The sequence below is a fragment of the Monodelphis domestica genome, chromosome 8 (assembly GCF_027887165.1).
Source record: "Monodelphis domestica isolate mMonDom1 chromosome 8, mMonDom1.pri, whole genome shotgun sequence".
NCBI lineage: Eukaryota > Metazoa > Chordata > Mammalia > Didelphimorphia > Didelphidae > Monodelphis > Monodelphis domestica.
Window position 1 is genome coordinate 49,013,444 of NC_077234.1, and position 23,084 is coordinate 49,036,527.

Genomic DNA, 23,084 nt, shown 5'->3' on the forward strand with positions numbered 1-23,084 from the left:
AAACAAGTTATTAATTCTCATGAGTCTGTTTCTCCTTATGGCTTTTGGCTCCTTTTTTCCACCAGGTGTCTCCTTCTTCCAAGTGGCTTTCTCCTTTGAATGGCTGCCATTTTGTATCCATATCAGTCTAGAGTTTCAATTGTGTCTTATACTTCCTTGAACTGAACAAATTCTCAAACTATTTCATGGGATTTCTCCTTTAGGCAATTCATTGCTATATTCCATAATGACTCAGTGGGTGGAGGGGGGGGGAATCAGATTGAGAAGAAAGAATCAGAGAGACAGAGAATGAGAGAGAGATAGAGAGACACAGAGAGACAGAGACAGAGAAAGAAGAGAGAGAGAGACAGAGAGTGAGGGAGAGAGGAAGAAAGGGAGAGAATCAGAGAGGAGAGAGAGAATCAGACAGAGAAGGAGGTAAAGAGAGAATCAGAGAGACAGAGAATTAGAGAGAGAGAATCAGAGAGAGAGTAAGAATCAAAGAGTAAGAAAATGAGAGAGAAAAAAAAAGAAGAGAGAGAGAGGGGGGTGAGGAGAGAGAGAAATCTCATCTTCTCTCCACCTTCTTGTAGGAGTTATACTTCATTACTACTGATTCCTGACTTAGAACTCCTCAAATGCTTAGCTAATTAAAGGCTAAATAAGCATGGCTAATTGTTTGATCAATCAATCACATCATGCCTTTCTCTGGCTCAATGAGAGAGGTATTTGCACCTCATGATACTCAATGCTTCATTACATCATCATGTGTGGCCATATCTTACAGCTACATGATCTGAGTTGGGAGGATGGAATTGATATCTCCCTCTTACACTAAAAATGTGTAAGTAGTAGTAGTCTCTCAGTAACCAAGGATGACGATTGTCTTTGTGCGTTTTCATCTGTGGTGTAGATGAGTGTGCAAAAAACCACTTGTGCGTGAAGGAGATTTAAGTGGAAAAGTCGATGCACAGAGACAGTGTAAGTAGTGAAGATTAAGTCTAACTTTATTAAAGAGTATTAAATCTATCAATTATTTCAATAATATAAACTATATCTATCAATTATATCTTATCCTTGAATTCAAAACTGAAGAGCTAGGTATATACAAATATAAAAATTGACTTAATTCAAATACCATATATTAAGCATTTGCTGCCTATAAAACGACGTGCAAAGGGATTGGGAGATACAAAGATAAACATGCCACACATCCTGCTCTTGAATGTGAGCTCATGGTATAAAATGGAGCAAGAGGCCACAATTTGATAGAGGGATAGATATATAAATATGTAATTGTGAAATATGGGTAAGTATAATAGGTACAACTGAGAGTTCCAGCTGTCTTTTTCCTCTCTTTCTTGTGGTATCATTACAAAATGCAAATTACTAGAATTATACATTTTGATGGTCTTTTCTTATAATTTTTATTGATTAAGATAAGCATCTGTGTTTGTTCTTAATTCTTCATTTAATTACATAGGATAGGTGTTGTTTTCTTCAGTATTTTTTGTGCCTATTTTACCAAACTGTTAATTGTTTTTTTTTTAATTTTCTTCCTTTACTTTTTTGCTTCTTTATCAATTTTTAACTTAACACTCTTATTTGATTTTTAAATTATTTCTTTGCTCTTCCAGAAATTCTTATTACACTTGTGTCCAATTAACTTTTTTTCTTAGTTTTTTTGCTTGTTGATGGTTTGACTTCATTGTCTTCTGAGTTTGTGTTGTTACCTTACCTCTTGCCATAGTAGCTTTTATCATCAGTTTCTTTTTTTGTTTGCTCATTTTTCATCCAAGTTCTTGATTTGGAACTTTGTTTTAACATTGGGATATGTTCTTGGTGTGGAGCAGGGGTAGGGAGCTCTGTCTTAAGCTTCTGATATTTTCTGCACTAGTTCAGAGGCTTGAAATTTTTGGTGTTTCCAAGGTGATTTGATCTGAGTCATTGCTTTCATGATCTGCCCCCTGGTCCTTAGCCAGGAAGATCTCCTGATCGCTTGGAATTTCAATTGATACTTTTCTCAGTGCCTCTCCTCCCTTGGGAAGGAAAATGATGCTATTCCTCATGGTCCCTGGTCCCTTAGGGCTGGAACTCTAACTGTTACTTAGGGTTTCCTCGCCTTCTTGTTCAAAAATGTTCCTCTCCACTCTTAAACTATGATCCAGAAGTGTATATAGGCAATGGAATCGCCAAACAACATCTATTTCTATGTCCAGTGCTAGCATAGGGTATCTTATAATTTCTTTCTGTTCTTTCAGGTCCTCTTATCATCTCTGGTTTGAGAGCTCCCCAAGGTGTTGCTGCTTTTATAATCACTACTTAGTCCCATGACTGGAATCTCATCCATGTGGGCCCTGGGGTGTCACAGATCTCTCTTTCCAATATCCAGTGTTGTCTTGGACTAGAAGAGTATTTCTCTCTGATCTCTCATTAGCTCTATCTCTCCAGAATTAGATTTGAGATATTATTTTAAAGTTGTTTGAAGGTATATGTTAGAGAGGTCAGCCAAGTGCTTCTCTACTCTGCCATCTTGGCTCTACCCTGGGAAGTCAAAATTGCACAGAATAAAAGTAGCTTTGGCACTTACTCCAACTGATCTGTGTGACCCTATTCCAATGGTTCCACCTTTTTGAGGATCTATTTCCTCATCTGTAGAGTGGGAGCCTTTTCTAGATATTCTCTAATACTTCTTCTAGTTGTTTTCCTCAGGATCCCAAGTTCCCACATTGCTATCAGCCCAAAGGTCTTTTAGTTGATAAAATTATTCACCTATACAGATCTAGGTTTTATTTATTCTTTTTTTGGATGGCCTGCAAATACTGTGGTCATTCTTCCTCTTCTGACATCTCCTCACTGCCTTCCTAACCCTGGACAGCCTGGAACCCAGTTAGCCATGTTGATTACTCACAGAGTTTGGATGAAATAGGATTCACCAATTTGATTCCTTCTGCTGAGACAGAAGACCACCAGTTACCATCCATCCTATTTCTATGACCTCCAAATTCCAGGTTCCATTATGTGATCTACTGGACCTTTCCAGCCACGTTGCTATGGCACCCTTAAGACTTCCAAGCCTAGAAAGCAAACTTTCTTTTATCTCTCTTAATCAGAATGTGAACTCCCTGAGAACAGAGACTTTATACATTTTTCTATTTGTGCCCATAAATGCTTAATAAATGGATTTTCATTTATTCATTCCTTAATTTTCAGATTACTAAAGTTCTCTGGAGCATAAAAAATCAGAGAATGGTATAACATTTAGAGATCTTAGAGATAACGTAGTATAGTTCCCTCATTTTATAGATGAGGAGACTGACAACACCTTTAAATTCATACAGTAGCATCTCTGTACACAATGAATTAAAAATAAATATCGATTAAGTATTTGGGGAAATTAGGCTTGGTGTCTGAAAATTTGGGATAATTTGCAAACAAAGACTAAATTTATAAGGATTTAGGATAGAAAACCATCATTTCTTGGACCTTTTCCTGATTCCTCAATTTGAAATTATAATTTTTCACTGTCTCCACACAGTGAATCAGAGCCCTATTTTGTTCGAGGTCCCAGCAGGATTGGAGGAACCTATCAAAAGTATTTATACAAAGAATATACAGATGATACCTTCCTAACTCGGAAAAGAAGACTCCCTGAAGAAGAGCATCTTGGACTTTTGGGTAAAATTGGGGGATTTTGAGGGTTTGGAGGGGGAAGTAAGATGGAACAAACATGTAATTTCACTGATGTAAAGAATTTCTATTGAGTAAACTTCCTCTGTCAAAACAGAGTATTAAGGGCAGCTAGGTGGTTCAGTGGATAGAGACCCAGGCCTGGAATGGGAGGTCCTGGATTCAAATCTTGCCTCAGATTTGCTTTAGCTGTGTGACCCAGGGCAAGTCACCTGACCCCAATTGCCTCATCCTTAGCATTCATCTGCCTTGGAACTGATAACTTAAATATTGATTTTAAGACAGAAGATAAGGGATTAAAAAAAAAAGACAGATAGACAACTATTTGGCAACTTACAGTTTTACAGAGTTGTTTGGGAATCTAAGCAACCAAGGGACTTACCCAGAGCCACTCATCCAATATCTGTCAGAATTAAGTCTTGAATTCACATGTTCTTGACTCTGAGACTCGTCTATCTACTATGCCATATTGCCTCTCAAAATTGAAAAAAAATTGTTTACATGACACACTGCTAAATTTAATCTGCATTATTGACATTTTCTTTATCATTTTTAAGTCTACAATCAACAAAATAATAAACCAAGCCCTGATTTGTAACATTTGCTCATTTCCAAGTTATAAATGCTCAAACTGAAAATGTAATAATTGGCTCTCAAGAGCTAATTCAAACTGGTTTCACTACATTTATATATATATATATATGCATATATATATATACACACACACACATACATACAATATTTATTTAGATATAGCCAGGTATACATAGATGTATATGTTGATACTGACATAGACAGATATATACATACATGTATCTTGATATTGATGGGTATACATATAGATTCACATATCTATTACATATAAATCCTACTTAGTCACAATGACATAACCAACCCACGTATCTAGATAAGTAATTAGAAGCTTTGTCTCAACCAACAATGCAAATCTTAAAAAATTCCAAGAGTTATAATCAGAGTAATAAAGAAGCAGCATAGAATAATGGAAAGGACATTCGATTTGCAGTCAAAAGAGCTGGATTCCAATCCTGCCTCTGCCATTTGCTCACTTTGTGACCTTGGATAAGTCTTATAACTTCTTTAAGTCTCCGTTTCCTTATATTTAAACTGAGAGCATTAGACTAGATGGACTCCAAGATCCATTCCAAATCTGAATCTGTAGCCTTATGATTCTAACTTCTTCCAAATGAGACTAATGGGATTTTGGGAGATCCTCAGGTTCCCTCATCTTCTCAGACACCCCATTTTATACCTCTTGCTTTGGTCATGGTAATCAAATGAGCAGAGTCATGGCTTCTGGCAAGGAACATTACATATATCCATTCACCATTTGTGTGACTCCATAGTCCCAACCTTTCTTTGTTGACCAGGACTATCCCCACCCCTATTCCTATTGTCTTTCCTTATTAAAACATAAGTTCCTTGAAGGCAGGAACTGTTTCTCTTTTTAAATCTCATCCCTCTGCCCTTGTTCAGACAGAAAACACTCTTTTTTTTTTAAGTCCTTATCTTCCATCTTGGAATCAATACTGTGTATTGGCTCCAAGGCAGAAGAGTGGTAAGGGCTAGGCAATGGGAGTTAATTGACTTGCCCAGGGTCACACAGCTGGGAAGTGGCTGAGGTCAGATTTGAACCCAGGATTCCCATATCTAGACCTGGCTCTCAGTCCACTGAGCTACCCAACTGCCCCCAGTAAACACTCATTGACCCATTCTTATCTGAGCCCATTTCAGAATCAGAGTGTCATCCTTGTCTCCTCCTCTGAATGTCACCTCTGAAATGTCAGCCATGCGTGATCAGGAATTGTTTCATTCTTTGTATTTGTGTCCCTGGAGAACCTAGAGGGTGCCATGATGCACCAAGTGCTGATCCTGGACTCAGGAAGACTCATCTTCTTGAGTTTATGTCTGGCCCCACATACTTTAATCCTGGGCAAGCTCACTTTACCCTATTTCCTCATATGTCAAATGATCTGGAGAAGAAAATGGTAAACCATATCTTACCTGAGAAAACCCTAAATGGGTTCATGAAGAGTCAGATAGGATTGAAAAATGACTGAACAACAGCTTGTATTACTAGTACCTGATGCCTTAGAGATTCTTAATAAATGCTTTTTTCTTTGATTTTCCACAAATTCAATAATTCAGGAACAAAACTGACCCATTCACATTTTAAAAGCATTGTATATTGAGAACTTGCTTTGGCTTCTCTCTAGGTCCTGTCATTGCTGTAGAGGTAGGAGAAACAGTCAAGGTCACTTTCCTCAACAGAGGTGGACATTCCATGAGCATTCAGCCTCACGGCGTGAGGTTCACCAAGAGCAATGAAGGGTCTAACTACATGACACTCAGTGGAGGTGAGCAGCCACGTGATAAAGGTCTTTTGAACTGAGCAATCCAATAGATCAGGCAAAAATAGATCAGTAGTTAAGTATAAAGAACACTGGACTTGGAGAGAGAAGACCTGGGGTTGATTCCTGGATCTGCCCCTTAATCCCTTTATGATCTTGCGAAAGTCACCCCTTTCTGGACTTTGTGTTCTTCATCTGTAAAATGATGGATTTGAACTAGATAATTTCCAAGTCCCTTATGGCTCTGCCTCAGTGATCCTGTGGTCTTACTATGCACTACTCTAATATAATTCAAGCAAAAAAAAAATGAATTTTTACCTAAAATGTTACATTCAATTCTTTAATGACCCTGGATTGCATGTAGCTCCTGGCTTCCTCTTTTTTTATTTCTTCCCAGGTACACCTCCACCTTCTTCAAGTATAGAGCCTGGGAAAAAGTTTACCTATGAATGGACTGCTCCAGAGACTGTGGGTCCTACTTCTTCTGATCCAGACTGCTTAACCTACATGTACTATTCTGGTGTGGACTTTGTTAGAGAAGTCACCAGTGGGTTGGTAGGGCCTATGAAAGTGTGTAGGAAAGGAACTCTTCGCAAAGATGGTAGACAGGTAAGGCAATATGGACAGAAAAACAAAAAAGCATATGTGTTCATTCTGACCATATGAATGAAGGTCTGACCAAAGAACTCTTGACCTATCTAAAATGTGAACATGTTCAAAATCTCATTTTTATAACTTCATAAAATATTTCAAGATGCAATAGTTTATCCAAAGTTTAAAATGTTAAGATATGAAATATTTTAAAGGATTAGTAATCAAGAAAAAGTAGTGTGGCATAATGGATGGAGAGCTAGTCTTAAAATCAAGAGTTTTCATTTTAAAAAATGTCAGTGTAAAAAAAATGTCAGTGTGATTGTGGGTAAAATCAATCAGTCAATTTCTCTATCAATCAGTCAGTCAATCAATCTCTATCATCTATCTCTCTTTATCTATCCATCCATCCATTCATTCATCAATCCTATCTACCTACCTATCTCTCTCTCTCTCTCTCTCTCTCTCTCTCTCTCTCTCTCTCTCTCTCTCTCTCTCTTCATTCTCTCCATCTATCTGTCTGCCTGTTTATCTGTCTATCCATCTATCTATACAGAGATTCAGGGGACAGAGTCAAAGGAGAAATGAGAATAGATGATCTGAGAACTTTTCAAAAATAGTAGCTAGAATTTATATACTAACTACTGTATGGCAAAGCAATATGCTAAGCACTTTATAAACATTATCTCATTTGGGTCCCACAACAATTCTGGGAGGTAGGTGTTATTCTTCCCATTTTACATTTGAGGAAACTGAGGCAAACAAAGGGTAAAAGACTTCCCCAAGATCACACAGTTAGTACCTAGAAGAGGTAGGATTGAATTGAGGTCTTCTTGATTCTGAAGCCAGAACTCTACCCATTATGTCACATTCCCTTTTAATCAATAGCATCTTTCTCATAAGAACCATAACTGTCATCACCAAAACATATTTTTTGGTGCCATGAAAGGTACTGTGGGATGCAAGTTGAACAGATGGTGTGCCATTACTCTGAGAAATCTGTGGGGAGTTTGGTGTTTCCTAGACCTCTTGTATTTTTGGATCAATGAAACCTTAAAGAAAATGTTCCCCTCCTTAGGTGATGCAACTAGCAATTTGGATATGATCTTCTTTAGATATTATTAACCTCCACATCCTTCAAACAATTCTCTAAAGCTCATCTATTAAGTCACAAAGAGGTTGCTATTTGCAATGTTGGAAGGTGTTCAGTCCCTGGGAATTCCCTACACAGATCATTTGAGCTCCCTTTGTGTTCCATTTCCAACAGTGAGGGGAATAAGAAGAAACATAAAGCCAAGGAGTTAAACTAGAAGTGGCATTTCCATGAGGCTTATGGTAATTCAACTCAGAAAAATGCCCTCCAGGGAATTAATGAAAGCTTTGCCTTTAGAGATCAAGGATCACATCCTTTAAGGGGATGCCCTTTCAACCCTAGTTCTACATCTAATGATCCCTATTTTTTATTTCACTTCAAAGATCTGCTCCATTCATTTTTTAATCCAATGCCTATTCAGTGAGAAGTCAGGCAGTCAGGTTTTTTCAGGAACATCAAAGTCCCCTTTTCAAGATTACCCTGACCTTTGATTTGTCCATCTGAAGAGGAGGTAGGTACACTGGGAAGATCTTTCTTGCTTCATGGTTACTTTTCTTCTTTCATCCACAGAAAAGCGTAAACAAGGAATTTTACCTGCTATCCACAGTATTTGATGAAAATGACAGCCTGTTCTTGAATGAAAATATTAGAAAATTTGCAGGAAATCCCAGCCAAGTGGATAAGAATGATCCAGGCTTCAGACAATCTAACCTGATGTACTGTAAGGGAGAGCTTTATTGCACTGGATAACTAAATGAAATAGTGAATAGATGTCATTTTCTCTGCAGTATATACTTCAATATTTTTAGGGATTGGGTTAGAGACACTTTAATGATCTAATTAAATCTAGTGATCATTTATAAGCACCCACTATGGAATAAGCTAGGCTCTGGGGTAGGGATAGACCTGGGATTTCAATGGTATGGGGACATCCAAAGAGAGAACACTCTCTTTACCAAAGAAAGTAATCTTTTCTCTGTAATATATAGTCTTCAAAAGTGGCCTGAGGCTTTAGGAAGTTAGGCAACTTATCTAGAGTAATACAGCCAGTGTGTGTTGAGGTGAAACTTGAACTCAGGTCTTAATGGTCTGAGGGTAGCCCTCTGTCCCCTAACCCATCTCTCTGGGGTACCAAAGCACTGACAAAATGTCTTTCTGTCACCCCAAGATCAGTCTAGCTATTTTTCTACTAGAAGAAAAAGGACTAGCTCGGGAGAAAACCTGGACTGAAATCCTACTTCTGTCAATAAATATCTGCTTTTTGGTAAATGAGAAATTTGACTAAATAACCTCTAAGGTTCCTTTTGGTTCTAAATCAACTAAGTAGCATCAAGTTTGTTCACCTGCATCACATACGAGAACCACAAGGTGATGCGATAAAATTTCTGGCCAAGGTTGACTATTGTAAGATAGCTATTGAGTTGTAGAGGGGTTGTGATATGTGCTGACAGAGAGAGACTCCATCCCAAAGAAATCATGAAGTATGAGTCAAAAGAACAATAATTAATACACTTTCCTTTCCCTTAACTTTCTTTCAGCCATTAACGGATATACATTCGGAAATCTACCAGGACTCGATATGTGTCTAGGTGACAAGATTTCGTGGCATGTCCTGAGTATAGGGTCAGAAACAGATGTTCATGGGATATATTTTTCAGGACACACATTTGTCTCATTAGAATCGAGGAAAGACACTGTAAATGTGTTTCCACAAATTTCTCACACTCTCTCGATGACAGCAGATTCTCTAGGTGAATATTAAATCTTTTATTCTGAGATTCTTCTCATGTAGTTAGTAGGAAGTACCTTCTACAGGATCAGAAATTTTTATAGCTTGACATGTATTGAGGCAAAAGAAATGGATTTTAAATTGGAGGGGATAGTCAGTACATGAGGTTAAAAAAGGAGGCAAGAGAGGGAAGAAATAGATATCGAAAATGCACAATTATTTTCAGGAGGCTCCAGCAAAAAAACAAAAAACAAAAAACAAAAAACAAGATCATGGATTTAGAGCTGAAAGAGACTTTGGCAGCCCTATTATCCAATTACCTCATTTTATAAAGGAGATCCCAGAAGGTCCAAAGACTTGCTCAAAGTCATTGAGGTGGTCACCAAGGGGGAATATTTTTACAGTGAGCAATATCTAAAAGACACAAATAGGGCTTGTAAGATCATCCCATTGTACTCATATTCTGCCTCTATGGGTTAATTTGTGTAATATTTTGCATAAGCCTGCACAATTTTCTGGGGTTCCTGTGATGCTTCTCTTCCTCCTCAGGGTCTCCATATTCATATACTCCAGTGGTACTATGAGGAAGCAGTGTGGTACAAAAAAGAACAAATCTATATTCCTTTATTTTCCCATCACCCTCTTGGCATTCTAGTTTTATCCATGTTCTCCCATGCTTCCATACTTTTTGAAATTAAACAATTCTGAAACATTTTAAATGATCATTTCTTTCCTTTCTTCTATATACTTCTGAGTTTGCCTCTAATTCCCTAGCAATTGTTTTCCTTTGATTTCCAATCCTCATTTCTCACCTATGTTCCTTCATCTTCCCATCACCCTTTGGCAAGACAAAATCCAACAATAAATAGGAGTCAAGAGGTAAATAGAGATAAACTTTGAAGTTGTTTGTGCCCATTTATCAAATATTGCTTTTCTAATACACCACCATGTAACTAGAGATGCAGTTCTTTTTCATCCTAATATCTGTGACATTTTAAAAAATTTATAAGTTTATAAAACAGGGGCAGATAGATGGCACAGTGAATAGAGAGCCAGACTGGCAGGGAAATCTGGCCAAATCTAGCTGTGGGATCCTGAACAAGTCACTTAACCCTAATTGCCTAGTCCTTACTGCTCTTTTGCCTGACTTAGTATTTATTCTAACACAAAAAAGTAAGGATTAAAAAATTTATAAAATAATATTCCACTTGTAAACACAGCATTGCCCATCCCCTGACCTCTTAGGAGTAGAACCATGATTGCAGGTCTAAGTTAATTTCAACTAAGAGATGGAGAATGGGCAATAGAAAATCATCATGGGTGTGTCTACACAAATTAGCCATTTGTGTGAATTCTGTAATAGGAAAAAAAGTAACAGGTGATATATTATAATGAACAAATGTGAACCCAAAGAAAAGAGGAGAAATTGTACCCCCTTCCCTTCTTTTCAGACATGGGAGTCTATGGATATGGAATAATACAAATATTGTCACACTTGGCTGAAGTGCTAGCTTTGTAAAACTGCTTTTTTTTTCTCTTTTCTATTAATTCTTACAAGGGATGGTTCTCTAGTGAGTGGAGGTTGAGGAGAGCACAGGGATGTATCTAGAAATGGAACTGATAAAAAACTCCAAAAGATATCACTAATAGCTACATTCAGTTGAATTAGATTAGGCTCATATATAGTGCCAAATAGCTCTACTGATTGATTGTTTTTTCCCTTTATGAGAGTCACTTGGCATCCTATGGCTATAGGCTGAGATTATGTAAAATGAGAGAGTTTAGAAAATCAAGAAAACTTTATCTAGGAGAGCAGTGTGGAATAGTGGGAAAAGCCATGGAAGGGTTCACATCCCCTCTCAGTCACTACCTGTGAGCAAGTCACAGAACCTTACAGGGACATCACACAAGAGTGTGATGACAAGAGGGCTGTCAACGTCTCTTCCAACTCCAAATCTGTGATCTTGTTTTATTATTTTTTTTTGCCCCCTGGAGCCTCCTAATCTCTATCTTTTCTCTTCCTTGTTTCCTTTTTTCTCTACTGCACTCATTACACTCTCCAAATTAAACTTTGCTTCTCTTGCCTCAGTAAATTTCCGGCTGTAGGAATCCCTGCTCCTTGTCAGATTTTCTTCACTCTTTCATGACTCACAAAACCTAGCCATGCCCCCCTTTCTCCATTCTTTTTCTTCATCTATTCTGTACAAATCCCTTTTCTAGATCTCCCTTTTAATTTCTCCAAATCCTTTGACTCTCTTATAAAATCAAAACCTTTTGTTGAATTATGCCAACACAAGGTCTCTTAAAGGATAGAATGAAAAACGTTGTCAGTGCACAATGTATGTAAACTCATGATATCTATAAAGCCCTTAGACTAAGTGAAAAGAAAAAAATACAGCAAAGAACAAAGATCTCTTGCCTTTTAGTGAGACTTAGAATTAGGAAGGATTTGAGTTGGAATTTTTTTTGTATGAAGGACTTGTTGCCTCATTATATTTTTATATATTCGATTCAACCAGCATCCACAAAGGTGGATGCATATGAATGAGGCCCAGGGTCAGGTGCTAGAGATGGGAAGGCAAAACCCCCGAACTCCTGCCCTCTAAGAGCCTGCAGTTTCTGGTACTGGCATTGTGTTTATGTCACTTGACTAGGTTCGTCTTTGAGGGGAAGTCTAACTAATTCATCAGTCAGAAAGCCTTCCCAATAACGTCTTGCTTCCTCGCCTTCCTAGGGGAATTCGATGTTGTTTGTGTAACAACTGACCATTACACAAGAGGGTTGAAACACAAATACCGAGTGAAACAGTGTAACAACACTTTCAAGGCCAGCCCAATCTATTCAGAGCAGAAGGTCTACTACATTGCTGCTGTGGAAGTTGAATGGGATTATTCGCCCAGCAGGAAGTGGGAAAAGGAACTGCACAGTTTACAAGGAAACAAGTAAGAGGGAGGGAGGAGGGCAGCAAATGCATCCTACTATATTTTCCTTCTTCCTTTCAGGTACCGACACAATACATGTTTGTGTGTGTCTATTCGATCCAACAAACACTTATGAAGCACTATGCTAGTCCCTGGGGGCACAAAGACTAAACTAAAATAGTCCTTTTCCTCGAATTTAATTCCAGAGGAAACTACATTTATCTCGATTCAATATAAACTTCTCTCTTTGATTTAAAATCTCCATGAGATTTGATTATAGATCTCTCTCTCTCTCTCTCCCTCCCTCCCTTTCTCTCTCTCTCTCTCTACTCTCTGTCTGTCTGTCTGTCTGTCTCACCTTCACTCTCCCTCTCTCTCTCTCTCTCTCTCTGTCTTCCCTCACCCCTTCCTTTCTCTCTCCAGCCCCCTCTCTCTGAATGTCTTTGTCTTTACCCACCTTTCTCTTCTCTCCCACTGTTTAATGATTATATGAACTATCATCCTTCTTGGTATAAGGGCTTTCACTTCTGCCACAGTTTTTGATTCTTATCTGACAATATTCATTCTCTTCCTCCCATCACTTGATGTCTTTCATTCACTTTCTACTTAAAGCCTCTTGCTTCAGTCTTGCTCTACAACCACCTACTGGGGTGTGCGGGGTGTTCAGGGAGGACTATCACCAAGCCCCTTTCAGGGCTGCTCATCCATCTTGGGAGTCTATCTATCACCCAGTTCTCATTTGTGACTCTAAGAAGCTGTAGCATGTTCAGTGGCTGAATACTGGGAAAACCATCTCCGCAGATGGGCTAAACCAGGTTGAAGATAACTGAGAAGCTTCAGGACCATCAGTGACTTAGGGGGCTTCTACCCTAAGCATGTGGAGACTTTCCCTGGCAGAACGTTCAGATGAGAACAACTTGTTCCAATGGCCACAAAGGCAGCAGAAGCAGGTACTGTGGAGCACTTAGAGCTTGGTCAGTCTTCCACATCCTGCAACATTGCCAGTTGTCTTGCCTTTTTTGTCTTGCCACTGGATTCTGATGACTCTGGAAGAGAAAGGGAGACAGATGACTTTGTGCAATTCTGCCTCACTTAAATCCAATTCTTGAGCAAGACAAGACATCCCCTTTGGTGTCAGTGGTCCTCTTCAACAAAGGATGAGCAATGGGATATGATATGCAACCATCTATGTACTGGGTGTGGTTCTAAAGCTAAGGAAACAAAAAGAAACATAAAATAATCTCTGCCTTCAAGAAGCTTACATTCCACTGGAGAAAATTATATAGATGCAGACAAGTAAATACAAAGTATATACAAAGTAATAGACATAATCTAAAGAAGAAGAATGCTAATAACCACAGAGAGGTATATTTTACTGTCATGAGGCATAGAGACTTAGACTTAGTGAAGATTTGAGGGTTTTTTTCATGTAAAGGACTCTAATCTGTATTTACAGACTTTTACAGACAAGAGAGAACTCATTACATACTGAGTCAAGTCCTTTACATTAAAACCACAACTCAAATCCTTTCTAAGGCTCTATGCCTCACAAAAGTAAATTCCACTAAAAGACTAGAGATCTTTGTCCTTTTATGTATGAGGTGGCTCAATAGCAGTGCTTTGAATCAAGTTGGGGATTCTAAAAGGCAGAGGCCAGGAGAGTAGAGGAAAGATCTTCCCCATATACACAGGAGAAGATCTAATTGATCTATTCTGAAAACACATTTCACAATAAAAGCTAAAGAAGCCCAATATTTTCTTCCAAATTAAATATAGGACTACGGGGGGGGGGGGACACACTCCCTAAGATAATGTTTTTAATCTCTATATAAACAAATAAATACTGTTATTTTTATGAAAGCTTTAATTTGAGCACCTTGCCCATTTTAAATGGTGAAATGAACTAACCTTTAAGTTTGTATGTGTGTATGTGGCATGTTTTTCAGTAACTCAAATCTATATTTGGATAAACCAACTGATTGGTATCTTGGTTCATTATACAAGAAAGTTGTTTTCCGTGAGTTCACTGGCAAAGACTTCAAGACTCAAAAACCAAGAACAGAAAAGGACAAACATCTGGATTTACTAGGTACTCAATTGTGCGATTTGGCTGGTCACTCTGTAAGACCTATGTCAGATTTTTCTTCCTTTTCTTAGACTCCAGAAGTGATTCTTTTGCAGAAAAGCCCCAAACCAATCTAGACAGTCAAGAACGAACATTGTCCAATGAGCCAGATGCTTACTGTAGATGTTGCCACAATATAGAAACACCCTGAAGACAACTTTATAATTCAGTTCCAGTGTAGTTTACCAGCTCAGGCTTTTGGGGACAAAATACTGTTTGAAACTATCTGACTGTTTTCTATAGAATTAATATTAAGCATTGGTTCCAAGATAGAAGAGCAGTAAGGGCTAGGCAATGAGAGAAACGACTTGCCCAGGATCACATATCTAAGAAGTGTCTGACCAGATTTGAACTAGGACCTCTGATCTCTGGGCCTGGCTCTCTATCCACTGAGTCACCTAGCTGCCCCATACACTATTTGTTAAAGCATATTGGATCACTACGGACACTAGTTTCTCCTGCTTAGTCATCCTGACTGTGCTGTGATGAGAATTCTGTTAAGTAGCAATTGTTTCAGTTTATTATATTTTTGACAGAAGAGAAAGGTGAAAAAAAATGTTCCTCTTTTCCTCTATTCCTTGGTCCCTTGCTTTTTTTATTAGTTCATTATTTGTTTTTTGTTTTTGTTTTGTTTTTTCTTTTTTGGTTTTTATTCCGTTCATTAAGAAAGAAAAGAGCTAGCTCAGTTTTTAAACTCCCAGGAATGCTGTAATCTGATGTACCAAATGGTTCTTACAGAGGCCATTGTTATGACGATGGCATTCTGGTATCTAGGTTACCAAAGTCTTGAAAGCAACTTAAAACCAGGCTTTATAAGCCAACACTGAGCCCCTTGTTTGCTGCACTCATTTGGGTAGACTTACAATTCTTACCCAAACTCCCCAGCCTTCTCATCCTGAATCTCCCTACTTTGCAAAATAAAATTTTATGTGGGGAGCTGAAACCAGGGGTACTATCCCCCCAAAAGCTTCTTGTAGTAGGTGCCCCTGACAAGGCTATTCCAGATCCAAGGTTCTCTGTGGTTCCACACTGGTACAAAACCATGGCTCAGGAACCCCTACCAATGTGTGCCCCCTTCTACTCATCAGCCAGAGAACATAATTCCAAGCAGACTTTTAATGCATATTAAGAAAAGCAGCAAGAAGAAATTTGCTTATAGTTCTGCTGTAGATTTTTTTGACAGTTCATTTTGTGAGGGGTGGTGGGGAGGCTTGTGGTACTCAAAGGTGCTACAGTTAAACAAAAAGATAACTGACAACAATCACTATCTTATGTTTGGGAGGGTAGATGACTTAACACTTGTATTTTAAGTGAGATAACATGAATGCATCTCTCTGATTCCTCCCTGTAGGTCCAATAATTCAAGCAAATGTTGGACAAAAAATAAAAATCATCTTTAAAAACATGGCCAGCAGACTTTATTCTATACAGAGTCATGGAGTAAAAACCCATAATTCCACTGTAACTCCAACAAAACCAGGTAACTGCTTGGGGAGAAAAGTAATCTAGGATAAGAAGTCTTTCTTCAATGCTTAAGGGCATTGTCATTTCTTCTGTGCTCTAACAAAAGTAAATCATAAACCCACTCTGATTTATTAGATGGTCTCTATGGACCTTTGCTTCCCTTATTGATGGGCTTCTCTAATATAGCTAGTGTGGTCCATCCACAAGCCAAGTTCTTGAACCTTTCCAAATTGTGAGAATCTGCCAGAGTTTCTACTTATCTTGTAATTGTTTATTCCAGATTTTACAAAACAAAACAAAATAAGCATTTTCACATACAAAGAAAAGAAGATTGTACAAAAATGAAAACACAAATGTCCTAGATATTTAGCTTACATTTCTTCATAGCCACATAATAAATCCCATCCACCAGTGTCCCAGCCCCAATATTCTCTCCCCGCATCACAGAATATATCCTCAGGGAGACCAATATTTTCATATAAATTAAATCTTTCCTGTTTCACTTTTGTGTTTGACTTTCTGGAAATATCATTCAAAGTTTATTCTTCCAACATTAATTCTGAGGCTTTGTATAATGTTCACCTGGTTCCATTCATTTCATGTTCATTATCTTATGTAACTCTTTCCAAGTTTTCTTTTAAATTAGCCTGTTCATTGTTTCTTATGGTGCAGTAATACTCCGTCACAATCATATTCCACAATTTACGGGCATCCCTTCAATTTCCAATTCTTTGCCACCACAAAGAAAACTGTTCTAAATATGTTGGAACATATGGGTTCTTTTCCTCTTTCCCTGATCTCCTTGGGAAACAGACCAAGCAGGGTCAAAGGATATACACAATTTTCTAACTCTTTGGGTATAATTCTAAATTACTCTCCAAAATCGATTGGTTTACAGCTCCACCAGCTCTGTGTCCCTATTTTTCCACATCCTCTCCAACATTTGTCATTTTGCCTTTTTGTCATTTTAACCAGCCTGATGGGTATGAGGTGATAGCTCAGAATTGTTTTGGTTTACATTTCTCTAATCAACAGTGATTTAGAGGATTTTTCATATACCAAAATATGGCTTTCATTTCTTTATCTGAAAATTTTCTGTTCATATTTTTTGCCCATTTATCAATTGGGGGTGGTTCTTATTCTTAAATTTGACAAAGTTTTCTATATATTTTGGATATAAGACCTATGTCTGAGAGACTAAGAAAAATTTTTTTTCCACTTTTACCTTTTCCTTCTAATTTTGGTAGCATTTGTTTTATTTGTACAAAAATTTCAATTTATTGTACTTAATATTATCCATTTTACATTTCACAATGATCTTTATCTCATGTTCATTTATAAATTCCTTTCCTATCCATAAATGTGATAGGTAGTATGTTCCTTGTTCTAGTGTACTTACGTCTCCTTTTATGTCAAGATAATATAACCATTTTGATCTTCTCTCAGTAAAGGGTGTAAAATATTGGTCTATACCTAGCTTCTGCCAAAATAGCTTCTAGCTATCTCAGCAATTTTTTTACCAAATAGTGATTTCTAAATCCAAAAGCCTAGATCTATGATTCTGTCAAATACAAGATTACTACAATCTTTTAGTGCTGTTTGTTTTATATTTGATCTGTTCCATTGATCTACCTTTCTATTTCTTAGCCAGTCCATATGGTTTTGATAAGTATTACTTTCTAATACAATTTAAAATTGGGTACAGTTCTCTTTCCTTTATGTTTTTTATAATTCAATTCTTTTGATATTCTTGATCTTTTATCCTTCCAAATGAATTTTGGTATTATTTTTTAAACTCAATACAATAATTTTTTAGTAATTTAATTGGGATGGCATTGAATAAGTAGTTTAGATAGGATTGTCATTTTCATAATATTGATTCTGCCTATCCTTGAACAATTAATATTTCTCCAAATAGTTAGGTCTGACTTTATTTGTACAAAAAGTGTTATATAATTAGTTTCATGGGGGGCAGCTGGGTAGCTCAGTGAATTGAGAGCCAGGCCTAGAGATGAGAGGTCCTAGGTTCAAATCTGGCCTCAGCCACTTCCTAGCTGTTTGACCCTGGGCAAGTCATTTGACCCCCATTGCCTAGCCCTTACCACTCTTCTGCCTTGGAGCCAATACACAGTATTGACTCCAAGATGGAAGGTAAGGGTTTTTAAAATAATAATAATAATAATAATAATAATAATAATAATAATAATAATAATAATAATAATAATTAGTTTCATGTAGTTTCTGGATTTGTTTTGGCAGGCACACTCCCAGATATTTTATTCTATCAGTGGTTGTTTTAGATGGAGTATTTTTTTCTATCTCTTCTTGAAGCACTTTGTCAGTAATATATAAAAATACTGATGACTTATGTGGTTTTGTTTTATATTCTACTACTTTGCTAAAATTATTGATAGTTTCAACAACTTTTTAATTAAATCTCTAGGATTTTCCAATATACTATCATGTCCTCTACAAGCAGAGACAGTTTTACTCCCTCTTAGCCACTGTGACTCATTCAATTTCTTTTTCTTCTCTTCTTGCTATTTCTAGCATTTCTAATACTATGCTGAATGATATTTTTGGTAATGGGCATCCTTGTTTCACTTCTGATCTTACTAGGAAGGCTTCTAGCTTCTGCCCATTATGGATAATACTTATTGATGGGTTTAGATACTTTGTATCATTTTGAGAAAAAAAATTGATTTATACCTGTACTTTGCATTGTTTTTTTTAATAGGAATGAGTGTTGTATTTTGTCAAGGCTATTTCTGCATCTATTGATATAACCATATGGTTTTTATTACTGTTGTTATTGCTATTATTAATTATGTTGATAGTTTTCCTTATATTAAACTGTCCCTTAATTCCTACTATAAATCTTGTTTGGTCACAATGTATTATCTTTGTGACATATTATAGTCTCCTAGCTAGTCTTTTGTTTAGGACTTTTGCATCCATATTCATTCATGAGAGTGGTCTGGAATTTTCTTTCTCCATTTTTTTAGGTACCAGCACCATATTTATTTGGTAAAACTCCTTCTTTACCTGTTATTTCAAATAATTTATCTAATATTATAATTAGCTGATCCTTAAATGTTTGGTATAATTCACTTATAAATCCACTTGGTCCTGATTTTTTCTTAGGAAGTTCATTTGTGGCTTTTTCAATTTTTAAAATAGGTTTATTTGGATATTCTGTTTCTTGTTCCGAACGTCTAGGCAGTTGTTTTTTTTTTTTGCTAAGTATTCTTCTGTCTCTCTTTCATTGTTAACTTTGTTTTCATATAATTGAGCAAAATACCTCCTAATAATTGCTCTAAGATGAAATTTCCTCTCAAATCTTTGAGAACTCGGGATCACCTCCCTTCTATGATGTGAAATAGAATCTTAGTTGAGGCACTACATAGGATGATTCATGATAACTATTAGCCCTCCCCAAATATTACAATATGAAGGTCAGCTGAACATTAATAATAATAGCTCACATTTGTATTATGTTTTAAGGTGTACAAAGCACTTTATAAATATTGTCTCATTTTAACTTCATAAACAACCTGGAAATCAGATACTATTGTTATCTCATTTTACTGTATAGAAAACTGAAGCAGACAAGAGATTAAGTGACTCACCCAGGGACACACAGCTAGTAATTAAATCAATTAGAGTGGAATTCCTGAGACCATGAAATTTTTAAAAGAATTTAAATTAAAAAAAAACATGCATATGTTTAATGTTCATGGAAGACATTCACAAGGAAGATAACTTCTCCAAAGAATTTGGGGGGAGTGAAAGTTAGAAATTATGTTTGGATGGTGATTTTTTTCAAATGCTTTGCAGATTTGCATCTATATGTAATTAGATTTGCAAAGAGATTTCCATATTAGTATAAGCCAGCTTGCACTATGCTGAGAACTGAGTAGTTGGTGAGGAAGGAGATAAAAACCAAATAGTTAAATACAGAGTAGTGGGGAAGAAAGGGTACTAATGTTTGAAGGGATGGGGAAGGGATCCATGTAGAAGGTGATGATTGAGCTGTGGTTTAAAGGAAGAGAAGGATTGCATGAGGTGAAGTTGAGGAGAGAAAACATTCCAGGCAATTAAATATATTACAAAGTACTCAATGAAGAGTTGCAAAATTTAAATGAATTAAGTATATTTGCCTCAACAGGGAAAATAAGAGAATATATCTGGGAAATCCCTAAAAGATCTGGACCTACCCAAAGTGACTCTGATTGTATACCCTGGGTTTATTTTTCAACTGTGGATCAAGTTAAGGTGAGTCGTCCATACCCAACTGTCTTCATGATATTTTCCAATATCATTCCAGCCATTTGAGAAGGCTGGGGCTGGTGGATCACTTGAGTTCAGGAGTTCTGAGATGTAGTAAGGACCATCAGGCATACACATTATATCTGGTACTTATATCGTGAGTGAGCATCCTCAGAACTAGGATTCTCCAAGATACCCAAGGAGGGGCAAACTAGCCTCATTGGAAATAGAGTGGGTCAAAGCTTTCATACTGATCAGCATTGGGACCAGGTCCATGAATCACTACTGATATGGACAGGGAGATAGCCTGGTTGGGACAAGAACTAGTCTCAAAAGAGGAGAAAAGAAAGTCCAATTCCATGTAAACTTCTTACCAAAACAAAACACTCTCATCCCCTCTTTTGAGTAGCACCCCAAAGGCTTGTGTTTTCCAAAGATAGAAGCCAATGATCATACTATGATTACCAAGGACTCATAAAATGGAAACACTTTGGGAACAGGAACTATTTCATCTTTTTTATGCTAAGTACCTGGCACATAGGAGACTCTTAATACATGCTTGTTGATGGATTGAGGAAATAAATTGGAAATCTCAGAATGACAATGGATTCCATTAAAGAATATAGCTAATGCAAGAGATTTGATTCCCTTTTCAGTTATGCACTCTAAGAGATGTTCTCATGACATTACTCTCCTTCAGCTAAAGATTTCAAATGTTCAATAACTTAGGAATTATTGCTCATCTAGATCTCATCAGATATCTTTTGGTGTCATTGGAAGGAAGGAAACAAGCATTTATTGAATGACTACCAAGTGCCAGGCACTGCATTGACTGATTTGCAAAATATCATTTTCACTTAATCCTCACAATAACCCTGTGAGGTAGGTACTATTATAATCTCCACTTTGCAGATGAGGAAACTAAGGCAGGTAGAAGTTAAATAATTTATCTGGAGTCAGATAGTCAGTGTCTATGACATTGGGGGTTGGGAAAGGGTTAAATTTAGATCTTCCTGACCCAAGGCCCAGAGCTTCCACTGCACCACCCAGTTACCTCTAGCTGTTGGGAAAATTTTACAGTGACAGTTGCCATCACAACCTATATATAACTCAGCACCTTGCTCTGTGTTTCCAGGATCTCAACAGTGGATTAATGGGTGTTTTGATTACCTGTCATGAAGGAGTGAACTTCACAGGGACCAATATTGTTAATCTAGTTCTTTCTTTTTTCATTATTGATGAGAATCTATCCTGGTACTTCAATGAAAACATCAAAAAGTATTCTGCGCATCCAGAGAAAGTAAACAAAGATGATCCAGATTTTATTTTAAGCAACCAAATCCATGGTAATATTGCATTTTACAGCGAATGTAGTCAACAAAAGCCAACTCTCAGTTTGCTTTACAAAGGATCAGAGGGTCTAGAAGCACAGAAAATCAGAAAATATCTATAGAAATAGAACTACAAACTTACAGTTTCATCTATTCCTCCCTCATACACTCAGCCAGCTTAACAGGTGGCCCAACTTCTTTCAGGAGGAAACATTCTGGGCTCCCTGGATGGAATAATCCAATAAGGAATGAGGAAATATTAATTAATTATAACTTGGAGCTTTTATTTTAAAAATTAAAATTATAAATTTAAAATTGAGCTAATGACATTTTCAGTTTCCCTTTAATTTTAGTTGGAATTACATTTGGAAACTGCTAAAAGATTTTATATTCATATGTATGTGTGTGTGACTATCTGTGTGTATACATATGTATATGAAAATTAAATATATACACATAATTTATGCATGCAAAGGAAAATTCAACCATGTATACAAAATACTTTATCTCAGAAACATAGGCCGACTTTATACAGCAAAAACTCTGAGTGTTGCATGGTGATGAATGCTGACATTCCAGGTCAACAATATCAATGGAAATGAAAAATTCTCCTTGCTTACAGATTATGTGGTGAATACATCAATACAGGTCGACACATAAATGTTTAAATCCACATCGACCTTTGTTCATCTGTATAGGGAATTCCAGTGAAGGAAACACCCTTCACTAATACAATTTGGCAACTTATCTAGGATTTAGAATCTTAAGTACTACTTACAGGAACTGAGAGACCCATGGTCATGCTGCCAGCAAGGGGTGGGAGAAAAAGTGTGGGGGGGGGACAGAGAGAGACAGAGACAGAGAGATAGAAATGGAGAGAGGAAGAGCAAGAGAGACAGAGACAGAAAGATAGAGACAGAGAAAGACAGAGACAAGGACTGAGAGAGACAGATGGAGAGAAGGAGAACAAGAGAGACAGAGAGCGACAGAGACAGAGACTGAGAGAGACAGTGAGACAGAGATGGAGAGAGGGAGAGCAAGAGAGACAGAGTCAGAGCAACAGAGACAGACTGAGAGAGACAGAGAGACAGAAATGGAGAGAAGGAGGGAGACAGAGACAGAGACTGAGAGAGACAGAGACAAAGACTGAGAGAGATACAGATGGAGAGAGGGAAGGAGAGAGAGACAGAGACCAGAGACAGAGAATGAGACTGAGAGAGAATAAACTATAACTTCTTCTGTTTAGTGTTTTAAATCTTTCATAATCTGACTTCAACTTATTTTCCCTAACTGATTTCACCTAAGTCCTACTCACAGACTCTGTTACTGCCAAACTCCCCTTCTCGGTTTCCTCCTTATATGACATTCCATATTCTACCCCTGTGCCTTTGAGTTAATTTAGTTCCATGCCCGCAATGCTCTTCATCCTCACTTCTGTCTCTAAGACTCCCTTGCTCCCTTCAAAGCTTAGCTGAAGTGCCACCTTTCATGAGACTTTCCTTGCTTGATCCCCATAGTTAACT

The 23,084-nt window shown here is 37.3% G+C and overlaps 1 protein-coding gene across 2 annotated transcripts in view; it reads left to right on the forward strand.

Annotated features, from left to right (window-relative positions):
- The window catches only part of LOC100017608 (ceruloplasmin-like), a 48,314-nt gene that overhangs the window by 17,164 nt on the left and 8,066 nt on the right, over positions 1-23,084 (forward strand). The window contains exons 7-16 of one of the 2 annotated variants that reach the window (XM_001371081.4): positions 3,518-3,657; positions 5,904-6,044; positions 6,436-6,647; positions 8,293-8,443; positions 9,261-9,473; positions 12,186-12,393; positions 14,319-14,461; positions 15,849-15,977; positions 20,130-20,236; positions 21,366-21,576. In XM_001371081.4, the coding sequence (XP_001371118.3) occupies positions 3,518-3,657; positions 5,904-6,044; positions 6,436-6,647; positions 8,293-8,443; positions 9,261-9,473; positions 12,186-12,393; positions 14,319-14,461; positions 15,849-15,977; positions 20,130-20,236; positions 21,366-21,576 (1,655 nt within the window). The remainder of the gene's footprint in view (positions 1-3,517; positions 3,658-5,903; positions 6,045-6,435; positions 6,648-8,292; positions 8,444-9,260; positions 9,474-12,185; positions 12,394-14,318; positions 14,462-15,848; positions 15,978-20,129; positions 20,237-21,365; positions 21,577-23,084) is intronic. The other variant, XR_008914261.1, reaches the window with a different exon arrangement.